Below are 17,306 nucleotides of genomic sequence, written 5' to 3'. Positions count from 1 at the left end.
ACTGGAATGTCATTGCTCTTCCGCTTGGATCTTTAAACATGTTCTGATGATTGCTATATTCCTTTTCCTTATCTTATCTTAAATTTTTGTTTTTCGTTTCTTTGGAAAAATCAAACATTCTCGATTTACATCGATTTGCATATTTTTTAATTTTTGTTTTTTAAAGATAATTTATAATTATGTATATAAAAAAAATTATTTAAATAGAATCTGTCAATCTGATGACTTACTGCTTATTTTTCTCTAATTCTAAGAGAGAATTAGAAAAAGATAAATAATTAAACTGAGATTAAAATTTATCTACATTGGTAGAAATGAATGTTAATTATGACGCATAAAATTTCCATGAGCATTTAATAGAGTCTTCAATAATTGAGTCCTGTTATGATTTATATTTATGAACATGCTTTTTCTCGACGATTAACAAAAGCTGATACGTCAAAGTAAGATTTACACAGGAAACTACTTATTGAACGTATAGATGCTTGTCTATGTAAATAAGGTTTGAATATTGGAAGCGTTAACGTACGCGACACGTCGATGAGAAACCGGCTAACAGGTCGATTAATCAATTAACTAGTGGCGCGTAGTCTTCTCGTTTATAACAAGAATGAGATGACGGTCTTGCGATCGTGCGGCGCCGGATAAACGACAATTTACAAATTAATAGTGCTACTGTCATTAATCGATCAAGAGCAAAACGTGAATGTCGTCTGGCAATCAATGCCTCGCCTTCTTCGTGGTCGACGCGTGTGGAATAACGATCCTGGAAAAATGCCTACCAAGATTCCGTACGGAGAAGAATGTTGTAGAAACGTGTGGCGTTTATATAAGATCAACTTTCCCGATCCAACGTACGTCTAACTATTAACACCCTGCCGATCGTGCGTTCGTCATTGCACGATGAAACTTTATCCTCAAAATTCTTTAAAGTAGAACTTGAAGTAGTCTTACTTGAAGTAGTAAAGAGTGAAAATTGAACCAGTCTTGAAAAAAAGTAGCTCAATTTGAAGCCTTTAAAAGTGAGATTTCACTCGTTAGATTGAGATTCAGTCTAAAAGTTTTAGAGATATTTTCCATCAAATATCGAATTGTATATTCAATTGATATTGGAATTAATTAAAGAGAATTCTCATACGCGCGCGTTTTTGAGGAACACGATGCCACGAGTAAAATTATTCTGCTGCTCTATATAGTATCTTGAACATTATTTATTTAGTATTTGAATATTCATGGCGCGCGATTCAGAGAAAGAAATTGAGTTTCAAGTTTCTTCCGTGTCTTCGTTTTTTTGTAGATTTTTTTTAGAGGCTTAGATTTGCAAATTTAAATTTAGTTGGTGTAGAATTTCTCGCGAGTAAAGCAACTACGCCGTGCGTATCGACAATGCAATGACGCAAACTCGGAGAAAGACGCGTTTACTTTTGTATTTGCAAGAACACTTATACCTTCGGACGAACGGCCTTTTGCGAAGCGGTCATTTACGACCGTTAATACATAACTTCCTGTGAAGAATCGCACAATAGCTATAGATATCTGTTGCGCTGCGCTGACACGTGGTGCCAAGTTGTATCGAGATTCTTTCGATGTATCCTCATATTCCAAGTTATTTGAATGACAATAACTGTGATATACTTCACTAACAATGCGGTTTGAATTTAAAGTTTTGATTGCTTTTGACGAATTGGGTCTGTTCGATTGGCTTGGTTGTAACAAATTACTTTGAAAAATCACAAAGAATTTTTCAAGAAGACGGATGGCTGACTATCACTGTTCGTTAGAAATAAGAAATTTTAATTAGACTGTAAGAAAGTTTAGATTTATATTGTATTGAGGAAGACTCTGTGAGTCAAAACGGTTACTATGTTTTAATTTTAAATATATATCAAATTTTTTAATTATACATCTATTTTCTTTTGCTTGATTACCGGTCGTTATTAGGATTTTTGTATCGCTGTTTAAAAGTTACCTATTAGTTTAGTGGATTAACCATAAAAAATACAATTTTTATATTATTGTCGGGGGTTAAGTCTAGTAATAAATTAACTAGAAAAGGAATGAATTAGAACATTTTCTTGAACATTTTCTTAGAACATTTTCTTGAAGAACAATTTAAGCCAGAAAAATTGACAATTAGTTAAAAATTTAAATTTTGTATGAAGTTTAATTATTTGTTAGATGGACAATATTCATTACAACATTATTAATTTTTTTGCAGATTAAATAGTTATTAATTTCCTGTCTGTATGAATTCTTTTATTTAAAATCTTTATTTAAAATTGCTTTAAAGATTAGACTCTGAGGTAACGTAATATAGCTTTTTTAAGCTATTATGAAAGATTATTTTCTTTTTTGCAAAACAATTCAACGTCAATCTACAGAGATATGCGTTTGTAGATTCGTTGTGATCGTTTTTTTGTTTCTTCCGATGAACGACATACTCACGAATCACTGCTGTAAGCGTAACAAATAGCGCACGTAGATTGTAGATCTGTTCGTAAATTGTTGTTGGGGTGGTCGCGGCTTCCCATCTACACGGAAGTCTCGCAGCGCAGTCTCATCACCACGACCGTTCGTGCAGAAATCGCGAGAATTGAATAGCTCGTCTCGAGAGAGTACTCGTTGAGTACAGAAGAGATCCTCGATTTTCTAGACCGCGGTGGTCTCACTCTTATGTACTTCCGACGTCCTGCGAGAACGGTTTACTTTAATAATCGCGATAGCTACATTTTTTCCGGTATCGTTGTAATGCGATAAAAGCTTGTTACATTATGCAGTTCGCTTTAAGCAATCTGCGCGACGATATGGCAATAAAAGGCTTACAAATCTAGTTTTACGACTTTGGACCGGCTCGTTAATCACGCGTAATAACACAATTATGATTTTATCGAAGAATAATTTTTTGCGATGCGTAGCGAATGCATATCTGGTAGATTATGTTGCCTAATTTACATACTAATTTAGTGAAGAAAGCTCGCCGTTGATCTAACTTATCGCCGAGACCCTACGAGTGTTTCCTGATCCATCGCGTATGCATATTAGAAATTGAAATAGGAAGTCTGCAATAAAGAAAACGAAGATACGGTAAAAGGGGGAAGATTAGGTTTGCGTGCTGTCGTAGCGTGATGCAAAATCGTCGACTATCTTTCCACCGCTTTTTGTCGCCGTTAAACCCACCCCAAGGAACTGTAATTAGTTGAAATGGGATTGTTCGCGACACGGCATCATGTCATCCGATGATTTCCCGCCCTGACGCGTCGCAACTATCTCGTTCGTGCTCCCAAGATTCTTGCTCGCTTTTTCTGCGCCGTCTTTTTCCGCGAACGCGCCGCGAGCGAGCCCAATTACGTGCCTATTCAGTGACTGTATCCATTTAGCTGCGACTGACGCGAGAAGAATGAGTCAGACAAAAGTCTCTAGTCGGCTGCCTGGGTGAAGGTGTGGCGGATGACAAAAGGTCGCGCGTCTCAAGCCGACCCATCTTCCCTCCCTTTTGAACTCCGTTTCTCTGGACTTCTCTCTCCTAATCCCTGCCGATCTGCCGAGTGGAATAGACAGGACGGAATCATGTCGGCGACCTCGCAAGGTCCCGCCAAGGTCGAACGTTGAGCTCCCGAGTAAGCGAGCGAGCCGCCAGCTCTCTTTCTCTCTCGAGAGATGCTGATCTCCGGCGTGATCACCAGCGCCACTAACATCCCACTGCCAGCTGCCACTGTTACTGTTCGACACGTCAATATCGTGACTCATTTGGGGGGACGAATAAAACGCTATCCGTCACACACACCTGTTTTTTGTATTGCGACGCGAAGATTCGATCAGGGATTTGGTTGTTGTACATCTCGATACCTTTTGACAGTAGTGAAATAAGAGACATCGCGATGGAGATGATTGTGTCACCTCTCTCTCTCTCTCTGTTAGGCTACTCGATTTTATACTGATTACCTACAGAATTTAGGAAAGGACGTATAATACTGAAAATCATTTTCAAACCATCAATCTTCAGAAAGTCCATTGTGGTAAAGCCCATTTTAGACGACCTATAATTCGCGACCAAATTCAAGATAAAATTTTACTTATAATTTTATATGTATATGTGTCGCGTATTTTAAATATAAATGTTTGTGTGAATTTTACTTTTACAAATATTTGTGTGTTACACGACAAGCAAAATTATAAGTAGAATTCTGTTTTGAATTTGGTCGATTTATGTTGAATAAATCGTCTAAAGAGGACTTAAGAATACAATGTGAATTAAAAAATAATAAAAAGTTAAAAGCGGATATTTTTTGTTTTAATCTTGTTTCAATTTTCTATTTGTGTATACTTACATATTTGGTTCTTTTTATTTAAAAAATGCAATATCTATATGTTTTAATATATTTTTGAATTTTATTTTATAATTTAGAATACACTTATTTGACTATGATTAAAATAAAGTAGATGCCTTCTGAATTTAATAAAACGTAGCGAATAAATAGAACGACATTCAGGTATCCCAAAGACTGTTTCAGGATATAAATAATATAATGAAAAATATTTTTTCCATTAATATCTTTGTGTACATATACGTCGAAGTATTTTGTTTAAAGAAATGGTTAATAGAGCACAAACAACTTATGCTCATTAGGAAAATGACGGTTTCACGGTCGTGACGTGCAGAATTTCGGGAGATCGGCTCCTTTCAAAAACTCGTAATGTCGGGCGGCGATCACGCACATTCATTGACGCACGGTCATTGGCCTGAAACGATCGTTTCTTGTGAAATTTATCTCATCGCCATCTGGTTCAGTGATACCAAGGAGTGTGCGGGATGAGCGGGGAGGAATCGAGAATACGGATATCGTGATCGAATGGTCGACTGGCCAGTGTCGCGCGCGGCGCCGTTTTATTAAATCCCGAGTTTGCGGCGCAGTAAGGCGCAAAGGAACGAGTAAACTAGTTTACGATAACTTAACAGGCTTACGTATAATATGTACGAGCAATATCTCCCTTTTCTAGCCTCTTCCTGTCTCCCGTTTCTAGCCGCCCAGCTCTTCTCACATACCAAACATTTTCCTTATCGATTGAAAAATGATCAAGGACGTCGCGTATCTCTTCTCGCCGAGTGTACTGGCATGTGCTCGCACAGTGCGTGCTATCTCGGGGTCTCATAGTTCGTTCACACGGCGACGGAGTTGGCGTCGACGAGGCCTCCTGTAACGTGTTCTTGGCGCCAGGCGCCTGCCAGTGATTCCTTCTGCGGCGGTGGCAGCTCTTTGCGTGCATGAACTGAGAAACGATCCCGTCTGTATTATCACAAAATTTCTCGCATGCGATGGAACATTCGCTCGTTTTTTTTTTTTTTTAGCTCGTTTAGTTGTCAATTTCTTGGACAATCTCGGGGTTTGACAATCTATTATTACAAGGACCTCTTATAAATCCATAATGAATGAGAAGAGAGCCAAATGTAATTTCTGTTTAAAAATTAGGACGAAATAAGAGTTTAACAATCTTGGACCAGTGAAAAAGGAAAGAAGAGGTGAACTGAACGACCGTAACTATGTGTAAAAGATTTCGATCAAAAGAGACGCATTCGGACCGTCGGAAATTACGTTAAAAGTTAATGTACGCAATAATGCAGCTACGGGTGCAATGAAAGGGTTAAAGTCGTTGAACCGTTGCCGCGAGGTATGCACTATGTTAATAGTATGGTAATGTGACACGAGCGGGATATTACTGCTGGAAAATGCGCGCGCGCGCTAGTGCACCGATAAAATGACTAATAAAATGACGATTACGCCGGGCCCGGCCTAATGAGGAGAACCCATTAATCTACTGGCGTGATTAGCGCATGTAAACGGCGCGCGCGCGCGAAGGTCGACGGCGAGAATTCACCTATGCCCGATTATTTACGGGCACGCTCGTACCTCATCGTCTTTACCTCCGGGCGGTTCGCGTACGTCGTTTGAAAAACATTACCACGGGGTCGTCGGTGCTAAATTCATTGCGCAATGTTGTATCTTTGTATCACGTTGCGATGACCTGTTTGAATTTTAAATCGCTTGGAATAAAAAGACGTACCTACGTCTAAATAGCGAGAGAAATTTGAACCCTTCGGTCTTGCGCGACGCGTTTTTTTTTTTTAATTTTATTGTGATAGTAATTATGAGTGTAAAAGCTGCGCGATTATCAACTTGATAATTACTCCGAGCAATTAATTGCTCAAGTTGTTTTCTAATGTGTTTTATTGCGTTAAAATTAAATATTCTGCGTTGGAATTAAAAAAAAAATCTTTCACGTTTTTAAAAAATGTATTAATGTTAACCCTTTGTATCCTGCGCAAATTTTTTCTTTCAAATACTGGGAGTACTTGGAGCTGAATAATTGTCTTTATCCTTATGTTTTTTTAATACACAATTTTTTACAAAAATACTTTCTAAAAATGTTAAAATATATGTAAGAATTGTTTAATAATTCTTTTTGTAAAAATGTTGAAAGGGACACGAATGACATGGTGTGTGATAAAGGTTCAGAGAATTATTGTGTGAGAAGAATAAAATATATTAAACTGATTCATTTAACTAGGTATCGATATATACCTATGTCACAAGTCAATTAATCTTAAAGATTCTGTAACAGAATTTTGCGAATGACCCAATCTTGTGTGCTTAGAATTAATTAGAGATCTTATAACAGAATCTAGCCAAGAGCAATTCTGTTAAAATCCTGTGTGAAAGAAAGGAACATTATAATTGATGCTTTCCTGTATATATACTATCTAACTTTAACTTATACTATTTAACTCTATAACCTTAATTAAAATACCAGTTAAAGTGTATAAGTTAAAGTAAAATAATATATATACAAAAAGACATTGTATTATAATCTTTTTTGTCTCATAAGATTTTGAGAAGATCGTTCTTGACTAAACTTTGTTATAAGAGCTCTAAATAATTCTGAGTACACATGATTAAGTCATTCGCGTTCTGCGCAATTTTTTTTTGTTGAAATACCGGGAATATTTGGCTAAATAAAGATCTTTGATTTTTTACACGGTTTTACAAATATTACCTTAACATATTAGAGTATATATAAGAATCGCTTAAGGATCCATTCTACCTTGTGGCTTGAAAAAGAAGGCGATAGTTGACAATTTCTTTCGGGAAAAGTAATGAAGATATCGTTTTCACATGTTATTTGTTATACTTTTCTATTTAATTTTAAATTTTATGAAATCAATGTGTTAACTGTTAGTCTACATAAAGTTTCAGGAAAGAACCCTCTACGACTTGAACGTGGCATCAGAACAGAAGCATTGCAGATCGCATCTGAAAGAGTTAAAAGAACGATTTTCTTATTCAGAAAGAATGTGTTTATTGGACTATAATAACTGGTTTTAGATAAAAATTAACAAAATGACTTATTTGAAAAAAAAGTTCGATTTTTTTACTTTTAAATTGTGCTCTTGCTTTGCGATAAAAAAACGTATTATTGATATTGATATAATTGTACTTTTTTAATAGAAAAAACATTGCTCTACAATCGTGCAAAATTTGAAAGCGATACATTCAATAGTTTTTGTTCTATCGCTTCCGTTAGATCGAAAAATGTTGTTTCGAGAAAAAACGCGTTTAAAGTTTCAAGCTAACTTTTCTAAATTATTTACGCCTATATTAAGGCTTCAACAAATATTCTACACACTTGAGGCTATCATATTATGCAAAAAAATTTTTCAATTTTTTGATCCCAGCAAGGTATTGTAGAATGAACCCTTAATAATTTTTGTATACTTGTAAAAGTGACAAAAATTAATCCGGGATACGAGCGATCTATTATATGTAGTAAAGGATTGAAAATCATTAGGGTAAACTAGGGTATTATGGCTATACGGAAAAGATGGCCATAGGCCATAATTTCTCCAACGATTGATACATAGTGCATTTTTATAGTCATTCTTAAAGATAATCAATATTTGCAGTAGTTTATACGAGTACACTGTTTAAAATAACAATATTATAAATATTATCTAATATTTTTTTTTTCGACTATCTGCAAAGTTTTGCACGTGTCTGCTAAAAACTGTTATAATGTCTAATAAATTACAGTTAAGTTGCCATAATCAACATTATATACACAATAAAAATACGTAAATTGCAAAGTGACCTATAATTAATACTTTTATTTTCACTATTTATTTATAAATATTATGACTATCTTTCTTAATATCATGGCCATCTTTTCCCTACAAATCAGATAAGATGGCCAATGCATACTTTGTAATATTTTGATAAAATTAAAGTTCTGTTAAGTATTTTCTCTTTAATTTCGATTAGCATTTGTTACTTTCAGCTTCAGTGAAAGTAATATCCCAAATATTGTTAAAAGTAACAAGAATAAATGTATGTTTTTTGCATTTTAAAAAACTATGGCCATCATATCCGAGTTTACCCTATACGTATCGAGGATTAATCCCAAATATTGTTAAAAGTAACAAGAATAAATGTATGTTTTTTGCATTTTAAAAAACTATGGCCGTCATATCTGAGTTTACCCTATACGTATCGAGGATTAACGCGTCGATGTATTTATCAAGCAATATTTGCAAAAAATATTTGATCAACTGAATCAAGTACAACATCGTAGAAGTTGCACGGTATCATGTGAACCTCATAATATCTCTATAATAGCCGTTAACGACCTAAGGGTACAACTCACGATAAATGGGGGTAAAACGCAGTAGCGAGGATTGAAACGTTAAACCGCAAAACGAGCGCGCTGTTACACGCGTTCGTATCCGCGTGCAAGCGGGCGTTGCGCCATGCTGCTTAAATAATACGTAAAACACTCAGACGAGAGATTCGCGGCCATTAAAATCATCCTGCACTTCGCGCGGACCTTGTTACTCTCCGTATTACAACTACATTTAACGATACATTATGCTCTCCCGCCGGCCATTAAGACGTGATTATCCTTAAACAATAGCTCTCTCATATTCCCCTTAGTCGTTATTAGAGGGAATGGGGAGGTAACCGAATTAACGAGTGCGTTCTTTATACGCGTACCACGGATTCGCCGGGTTCGAAAAAACGCGTTTCATCCGTCAAAGACAACGGTATCGTCGAGATTGCCGCCAAGCAATTGGTTATTACCGCATCCTTACCGTTAACTACTTAAGGACCGAATAACTATCGAAACATTAACGAGAGAAAAAAACGATCATTTTCGAATGCCTGAAGAGATATGTAAAAACGAGCACTAAAAACGTAACAAGTCTCTCTCTCTCCACGAAAGGAAATTGGGGAATGCGTAATGAGGAAAGGAGACGTTTAAATACGAATTACGCAATATTACGTCTGAGGTATATCTTTTTTATTTTTCTGCTGAACATAATATTACGTATATACAAAATTAGCTCGTAAAAAATTTTTTTAAACGAAGAAAAGGAGGAACGTAAACATGCGCTTTTTGAGAGTTGAATTACGTGTTGGATGAATTTTTTTGGGTAAACAAGTGTAATGAAGTTTTTATTTCATTTGAAAAATCTCGTGAAAAATAACGCAATATCCCGATGGCGCGCAGCGAATTCATTGAATTAGAAGCACGGTATCTACTAGAATGGTTAATAATTGAATTATCTGCGCACAGCTTACTAACTTGATTCCGTCCGTTTTCGCGGTATTAATACCGGTCCGGGAAACAGGAAGACCGAACTTACCCACCGACTTCATTAAAAGCGCTTCTCGTTCCGCGCAAGATCTCGTTGTCGCATTTACCTCATTAGTTAAAGATCTCGATAAGAGAAAATGTGCGCATCTTTTGCGAAGTTCGTTGGCCTTGCGACATTCGTGCGGAGCATCGCTGCGTGGAACTCGTACATTGAGAGAAAAATTTTTAGTATAATTACATATTGCTACATACAATAATTATAGTTATTACTGCTACAATGTTAATAATAATAACTATACGTAAGTTCTATCAGCAAATGTATATAGTTGGCAATCCGGAAATAACTAATAAAGTTATTATTATCATAATAATGGCTGCAAGTACCATAATTTAACTATAATTTAATATAATCATTTTTGGAGAACTATATAAAATGTGATATAAAAAATATAGTAAACAAATAACCATAAATTATAGTTAAATTATAGTAATTGTAATCATTTTTATAAGAATAATTATCAACTCTATATATATATATATACTTATTAACAGAATACGTATTGTTATTATTACTAACATTATAGCAAATAATCATAATTATGGTAACATGTAATTATAGTCTTTGCTCTCAGTGTATATTTTGGACAAAAAATTGTTATTTGCTATTTGATTGTGTTAAATCGATGATTCAACACTATCAAATATGGAATAAATATATTTTTTATAATTTTTGTGTAGTCACAGTCATGGTGTATCTAGTCACGGATTAACGTTCGTGTAGTTAGATCGTTTTTTTTTTCGCGCGAAAGACGAGGAAATCGTACAAGTCGACGCGGGACGATACGCCTGAGTTTCGCTAATGATCGCGATGGCAATTAGTTAAAGCCTCTCCCTGTAAATCTTCTCTAACTAATTACCTTTTACACCCCTCCCAACCCCCGATGAGTAGAAGACCACACGGGCTTTCTCGGGGGCGACCTCGCGGTTAAACGCTAATTATTATCCCTGTCCGCGATAAATTAAACTGCCAGAGTCTACCTTCGAATATGGCTGTTGTGCGTATGCACGACGCTTGATGGAAGATGGCATAGACGTGGCACGGTGCGCTACTCTCTCGCTTGTTAGATTTGTGTTAGCCTTCTATTCTGCAGAGTTAATTCGCGTCATACATACACGCACAACGCGAAATCACGCCCTTACTATCGCGCGTGAGCGGAATGTTCGGACGTCTTTGGAGTTGCCGCCAACTTTTACGGCAAGCGAAAAAATAGGGACGACTAATGCATGCAGATCTATCTGTTGTTGTAATTTTCCTACAGCTGCTTTCCTTTTTTGGATATTTTGTCGTTTGGCATATGCAAATTATTTTAGATTTTTACTGCGTCTTTAATTTAAATATTATATACAGGGTGGCGCACGAAATGTTATATCATTTAATTATCCAATTTTTAGGCTTTGGTAATCAATTCCAGTTCTGTATCAATTTTGTTAGAAATAAATGTGTTATAAATCAAATGATATAACATTTCATGTGCCATCCTGTATATGTAATTTTTACTGCTTTGCGTGCACTATTTACTTTTTACTATACTGAACTAAACGAAATCTATAGGAAGCAGAGAGAGAGAGAGAGAGGGGCATTTCTTGTTTAATACTTACCACAATAGAGAATCAACCGCTTTTCTTTGAGAAACTGAAAAAGCCGAAATTTATGAAAAAGATAAATGTATGTAATATTTATTTTGATCACACAATTTGTTACACACACATATCTTGTTAATAATATTAAGTTTCAGATAGGTCGATATACGTCTTTACTCAATCAAATTGGATTGACTTTTCCGAATCATTGGTTAACATTAATTTGTGACTGTCATAACATCCTGTGTACTTTATCTCCTTACTTTTGACACTATCAATCTCTTAGTACACAATACTTTCAAAATATGCGATGACAGACGTTTACAAAGTAAGTGTAGCGAGAGAATCAATTAGCATTGCGGAAAAGGAGTAACAATCCTTCGATGGATTTGAGTATCAATTTAATTTTTTTTTACCAAACATGCCTTTTTTCTAAATGGATTTCACACTTTATTTTCAATATATTCTATATATTAATTTATCTTTAGACAATTTTTTTTCCTTTTTGATGAATATCCGCTCTACAGAGGACTTGTATCTATCTTGCTGTTATACCTACTACATTATTCGTTTTTCCGCGATAAACGCCAGTTTTGATAAGTGGCGTTCTTGTATGGATCCATTACACCATCGTTAGCGACGCTCATCTAATTAGCTTCGCTATAGCTCGCTAATAAAGATGCACAAAGCAATGAGCAACGGGACTTTCACCGAAGATGCATAATATTCGTGCGAATATTCGTAGTATCCTCGAAGTAGCAGCATTCGATGTCTAAGTAGAAAACGACTGCATTTAAGATATATCATTTTGGAAACTGATATTAAAATGTCCGTATATCGATTATCGATAATAAAACACGTGAAGTAACGAAAAATTTCATTTTCCAACGGCTCTTTTTGTATTCATTTGTTTTTATGACATTTTAATTAAGATTGATAAAAATCATGTTTTAAACTGTTTAAAACATCTTTAATCAGTTTTAACTTCTTTAAATAATATTGTTTAAAACATGTATGAAGCATTAAAAATATGTTTGAAAAAAAAAATAATGTTTTGTTCTAAAAAAAAACATATCTCTTATCAACCCTAATTTTATTTTTTACTTCATATTAATGAATTTAAATTGTTATATTCTGCAATTCTATTTTAAGTGAAAAAAATACAATGGTTTATATTTTTCTATTTTTATAAATTCCTTCTAAAGTTCAAATATCGCGTCGTTGGAAAATTTAAGCAACATTTACAGCAAAACAGTATTTTTAATTTGATAGTAATTGAGCAGATGAAGTTAAGGCTTATTCTCTTTCAAGATCCAGAATTAAAGGAGACCATATTCGGGGTACTCCCGTTATTGCAAATTAAAGTATTCTCAAAGATGATACCGCTTGACCTTTTCGAAAGAATTGTTTCCCTTCGCCAAGGGATCGATTCATTATATGTATATTAAATTCCCTCCGAAGGTACCACTTCAGGAAACGGTCCAGAAATGACTCGAAGGAAGTGGAGGTAGTGCAGCAGAAGGTTGTGCCATGACCTTCGCTCTTCTGAATCCGCCGGGAGCCCTGTCCCGTCACGTAGTTTCGATACAACGCGTAATGACAGTCCCGAAGAGAGAAAACGCACGGCCGCCGATGGCGAATCCGGTCGCGACGCTGAATAGATTGCACATCGATCAGCCATCATCATCATCACCGAAACGTGATCGCTACCGGCATTAACTTACGCGTTTTCCCCCCTCCAATGTAACAATCAGCACCAATTTGCCGTCCGGATATTGCCGTGTGTAGTAGATGCACCCTCGCATTCTTTCTCTTCCTTCCTTCGCGAGTAGTTGTTCGTAATCATTCGGAACAATCTTCAGATTCTGACGATTCTGACGATTTTGACGATTTTCAATGCTATTCTATGAGAGATGAAGTTCTTTCGAGAAACTTTCTCGCTTGAATGTGACAATTGTAAAAATTATAGGCCTCGAAAATTAAATTTTTATAAGACATACGTAAAAGAAAAATAAAACCACGAAATACAGAGTTATATAAATCGAAAGGAAGGATACTACTCTACAGCTATAAAAAAATTTAACTACAGGTATATCCCTTCACTTACGATTACTTTGACTTTTGGACTTACGAGATCGATATTCGATAAAAATTTAAAAAAAATGAAGAGTACTTAAGTTGAACCGAGATTTACATTGATGAAAACGGGTATTAACACCTAATTAGTAATTATTTATAGGTCCAAAGTGACTAATAATAGAAATATTATTATTAAAAGAGAAAGAAAAACAATAGATTTAATATTAAACAAAATAATTTTAATACACATAGATGCATTATTTCAACATCAATTTTAATCGTAACTGGCGTTCCTTGTTCTTGATAGATTTAGTATATGACTACTATTTTCAATTACGATTAATTTTGTTTACGACTGAAGTTTCTCTCCGTGCGTAATCCCATTGTAAGTAGAGAGATACTGTATATCTTAAAACTACATAGTTATATTTAATTTAACTTTAGTTATATTTAACTATAAAAATTTTAATTATGTCTTCTCTGTCATGGTTTTAATACAAGGCGATATTATCACTATTTAATATGCGTTTCGAGTTTTCCTTTCATGAAATTGAGTCATTTTTCTTAATCTAAGATGTATGTAAATTGGCGAACGTGCATGAATTTATTTAATCTTATGATTTTTTATTGCAGATTCTCAAATGGAACAAGGCTATAGATCAGAAGTTCAAGAACGAGCACTCGTCGTATCGCTGCAGATGTTCAGCTTGATCTTGGAGCGTGGTGTCTACCTACTGAAAGCTCAGCTAGATAGCGAGCAGGAACCGAGGCTGGTGGTCGGCGAGGATCTCCAAGTGCTTCTACCGGCTATTAAGGTACTTTCCCCCCTCTTTCCCCCATCAATACGTATCGGTTGAGCGAAGTCTTAATTGCGTTTCGCGACGCAAGTCGGCGAACGTAAGTCAATTTCCGAGTCGAAACGTTGCCTCGATCACGTCCATCGTCCGCAGCTCGCTATTACGGAATAATTAGATCTGGAGCAGTGGCGGCCAACCTCTCAACTTCTTGCTAGAACACATCACGATATTCTCATATTTTGAGAGCTAATATAAATACTAGCCTATTCGTAAAAAAATAGCTTTTATCGTTCATTTATTGCTATAGCTTTTATTCGCTTCCGTTTCCCACGGGATAATTTATGGTAGGCCGTTGGTTAATTATCACTGGTACAGACTGCGTCACTCTGAAAGATGTCGGGTTTTCTTTGTCAACTAGATCCGATTCTACTTTTCATTGCTGTCGCAGCCCCGTACTCGAATGCTTAATCACAGAAAATTTATGAAGCGCTGCGAGAGTCGCGCCCACACATCAGCTGGTGACCGATATGTCAAATCCAAAATTTGATCGTGTCGCGACTTATTATACAACTTGACGTTCACAATTAATGTATCTATCGTATGTCATCACGTAAGTGCACGTCTCGATTAATGATGGTGATCAGACATCGGAACTTTGAAATTACACGATTTCTTAACTGGATGCTAAGCCATATAAAAGTATTGATCGTAAAATGATACTGCAAACATGCAAAATCAAAAAAAATAAGATTAACAGCCAAGAAGGCGGATGTTGCTTAAAATGAGTACTTACCTACATAAAAATAAATGTTAATCTTATGCTACAAAAGTACATAGTACAATTTTTTCAGATTATTGAAAATAACGAATTAATAGTGATTAACCATCGATTAACTATCAATTTCATGGCATTAAAAAAATTTTTTTTCTAATTATGTACTGGGAAATTATCGCGTCTTTGCACAGTCATTATGTATTCCTCGACTAACGATAAAAGATGTAAAGAAAAAAAGAAACAATGATTGCTATCGGAATGCGAGCTGATACAAGGAATAATAGCCAGACTCGCGCTTACGACTGAGGTGAGACCATTAATATTGCCGATAAAGTAGACGCGATACAAGGCCGTTGGAATATGTTTCACTGTATGAGGATGGATGGACGTTCTCAATGAAAAAAGAGTCTCACGGGAGTGTCTATAAATAGCGAGGTATTTTTGCGAGTTCTCCGACATTTAAAAATTTGATAAGGCTATAAACGAAAGAAATAAAAAACTCGGAAGAAGTATTTTCCTCAAATAAAAGATGCTGTTATGTTAGGAAGAGAAAATACGAGATATCCTCGATTCGAAATAGTTGAAACTTTTGTTTAGTTCTTCTCATGTAACTACTGTTGAAATTTTTATTAATACTGTAGCATTTACAGTTTCTTGTGGTGTTTCGACGCACAGTCACGCTTTTATTAAGAGATAATTTTTTAAAAATATGCTCGCATTTTATTTTAACGTTAACTTGTCATTTCTCACTTTTGAGTGTGCCTATGATTGAATATTATCAAAAAGTTAGTTCTTGTTGAAATCAGCTTTATTTTTGTCTTTACGTGTATTCTCTAAAAATTAAAATTTACTTCCTAAAATTTACTTATGATTTTTATAATTGTCATATTTAAACGAGAAAGTTTCTCGAAAGAACTTCATCTTTTATAGAATAACATTGAATTTACAAATATTTGTTTAAGAATATACTTGCATTTCTTTTTAACGTCAACTTTTTATTATTTCTCACGTTTGAATATGAGCCATGATTGAAATGGATCAAAAAGTTAATTCTTGTTAAAAATTGAAAAGATTATCAGCATTGACATTTTGGTTTTATTATGTTGATCTTATTATATGTATTAATTTGGATTAAACTACTATGTTATTTCCTTTGTTTCTGCAGATCTGGTGTGATTGGATGCTTTGCCATAGCACTGTTTGGAATCCTCCGCCGTCTTGCACGGATTACAGAGTCGGGTAAGTTTCTTAATCTTAAATTCAATAAAGGAAATGAGATTTGCGTGTACGCGGCCTTTAGTCACTGTAATGTTCTGCTTGAGGAAAGCCCCTAATCTCCTTATATTGTTTCGCAACATAAATTTCGTTTGGCTTACGGACTGTCCTGTCTTGCATTAATTACAACTTTGTTGCGCATTCTAACCGCGCGTCGCAAAATCATACTTTCGGGATTAAAGTTAGACGCCAATGCGTGAAAACGAATGTCATATGTACTAAGAATGTAGCGTGCAACAGAAATATTCGATATCTTGAACTTGTCGATCCTGTGGTTTTGTGGTTTGTGTGGTTTGAATCGGCCCATCGACTTCCAGCGAGTGCGACGTTTACGGGGGAATTTGCGCTGTATAAAAATTTGCATTCATTGAAGCTGATGTGCAGTGTTGGAGATGATGGGCAGAGACTCAAGGGAGGGTTTTGAGAATTTCTTTTTATTAATAATTTTCATTTTTGAAATAATCTACACATATTTTTATTAGTTGTTTGAGCTTATTTACTGAATAATTTATGTAACATAAAAGCTAGATGTGGTACTCAAATAATAATTTAAATAATTATACATAAGTTAAACATAATTTTTGAGATTCGATGAATAATAAATCTTCTTAGAATATTTTCAAAACTTATTTAAGCAAACATTTGAGTTTATTTGCTCGATAATCAATATAATAAAAAAGCTAGAGATGCACAAATAATAAGTCAAACGATACACAAATAATAATTGTATACAAGTTGAACATAATTTTTGAGATCTGAATAAATGATAAACCTTTTTTTATAGAAAATTCAAATTTAAGAATGGATATAATGTGGATATAATGTGTTTAAAAGTATGTACTTAATCCCTATTTTATAATGTTTTATACCGATAAACACTAGATTCTGAAATCAATTATTTTCAAATATATTTTGAAGTTCTATGAGAGATTATTATGAAAGAAGATTAATTCGAAAATAATTATTATCCGAACATCTTTAGCCTTGGGATCGTGGCTGTCGCGCACGAACGAAGTACAAAGCACTTAGCATGTAGCGTGATCATGCTCGCTGACGTCTGGCCTTGGAATAATTATTTCAAATCTGAGAACGAG

At 35.0% G+C, this 17,306-nt stretch overlaps 1 protein-coding gene across 3 annotated transcripts in view; it reads left to right on the top strand.

Annotated features, from left to right (window-relative positions):
* LOC108762692 (Smg6 nonsense mediated mRNA decay factor) overlaps window positions 1-17,306 on the top strand; it is a 111,997-nt gene that overhangs the window by 47,141 nt on the left and 47,550 nt on the right. For all 3 annotated transcript variants that reach the window (XM_018509806.1, XM_018509808.1, XM_018509805.1), the window contains 2 exons: window positions 13,999-14,180; window positions 16,103-16,176. In XM_018509806.1, coding sequence (XP_018365308.1) covers window positions 13,999-14,180; window positions 16,103-16,176 — 256 coding nt within the window. The remainder of the gene's footprint in view (window positions 1-13,998; window positions 14,181-16,102; window positions 16,177-17,306) is intronic.

The sequence above is a fragment of the Trachymyrmex cornetzi genome, unplaced genomic scaffold (genome assembly GCF_001594075.2).
Source record: "Trachymyrmex cornetzi isolate Tcor2-1 unplaced genomic scaffold, Tcor1.1 scaffold316, whole genome shotgun sequence".
NCBI classification, from domain to species: Eukaryota; Metazoa; Arthropoda; class Insecta; order Hymenoptera; family Formicidae; genus Trachymyrmex; species Trachymyrmex cornetzi.
The sequence above is the reverse complement of the archived record's forward strand: the minus strand, read 5'-3'. Positions and strand labels throughout refer to the sequence as shown.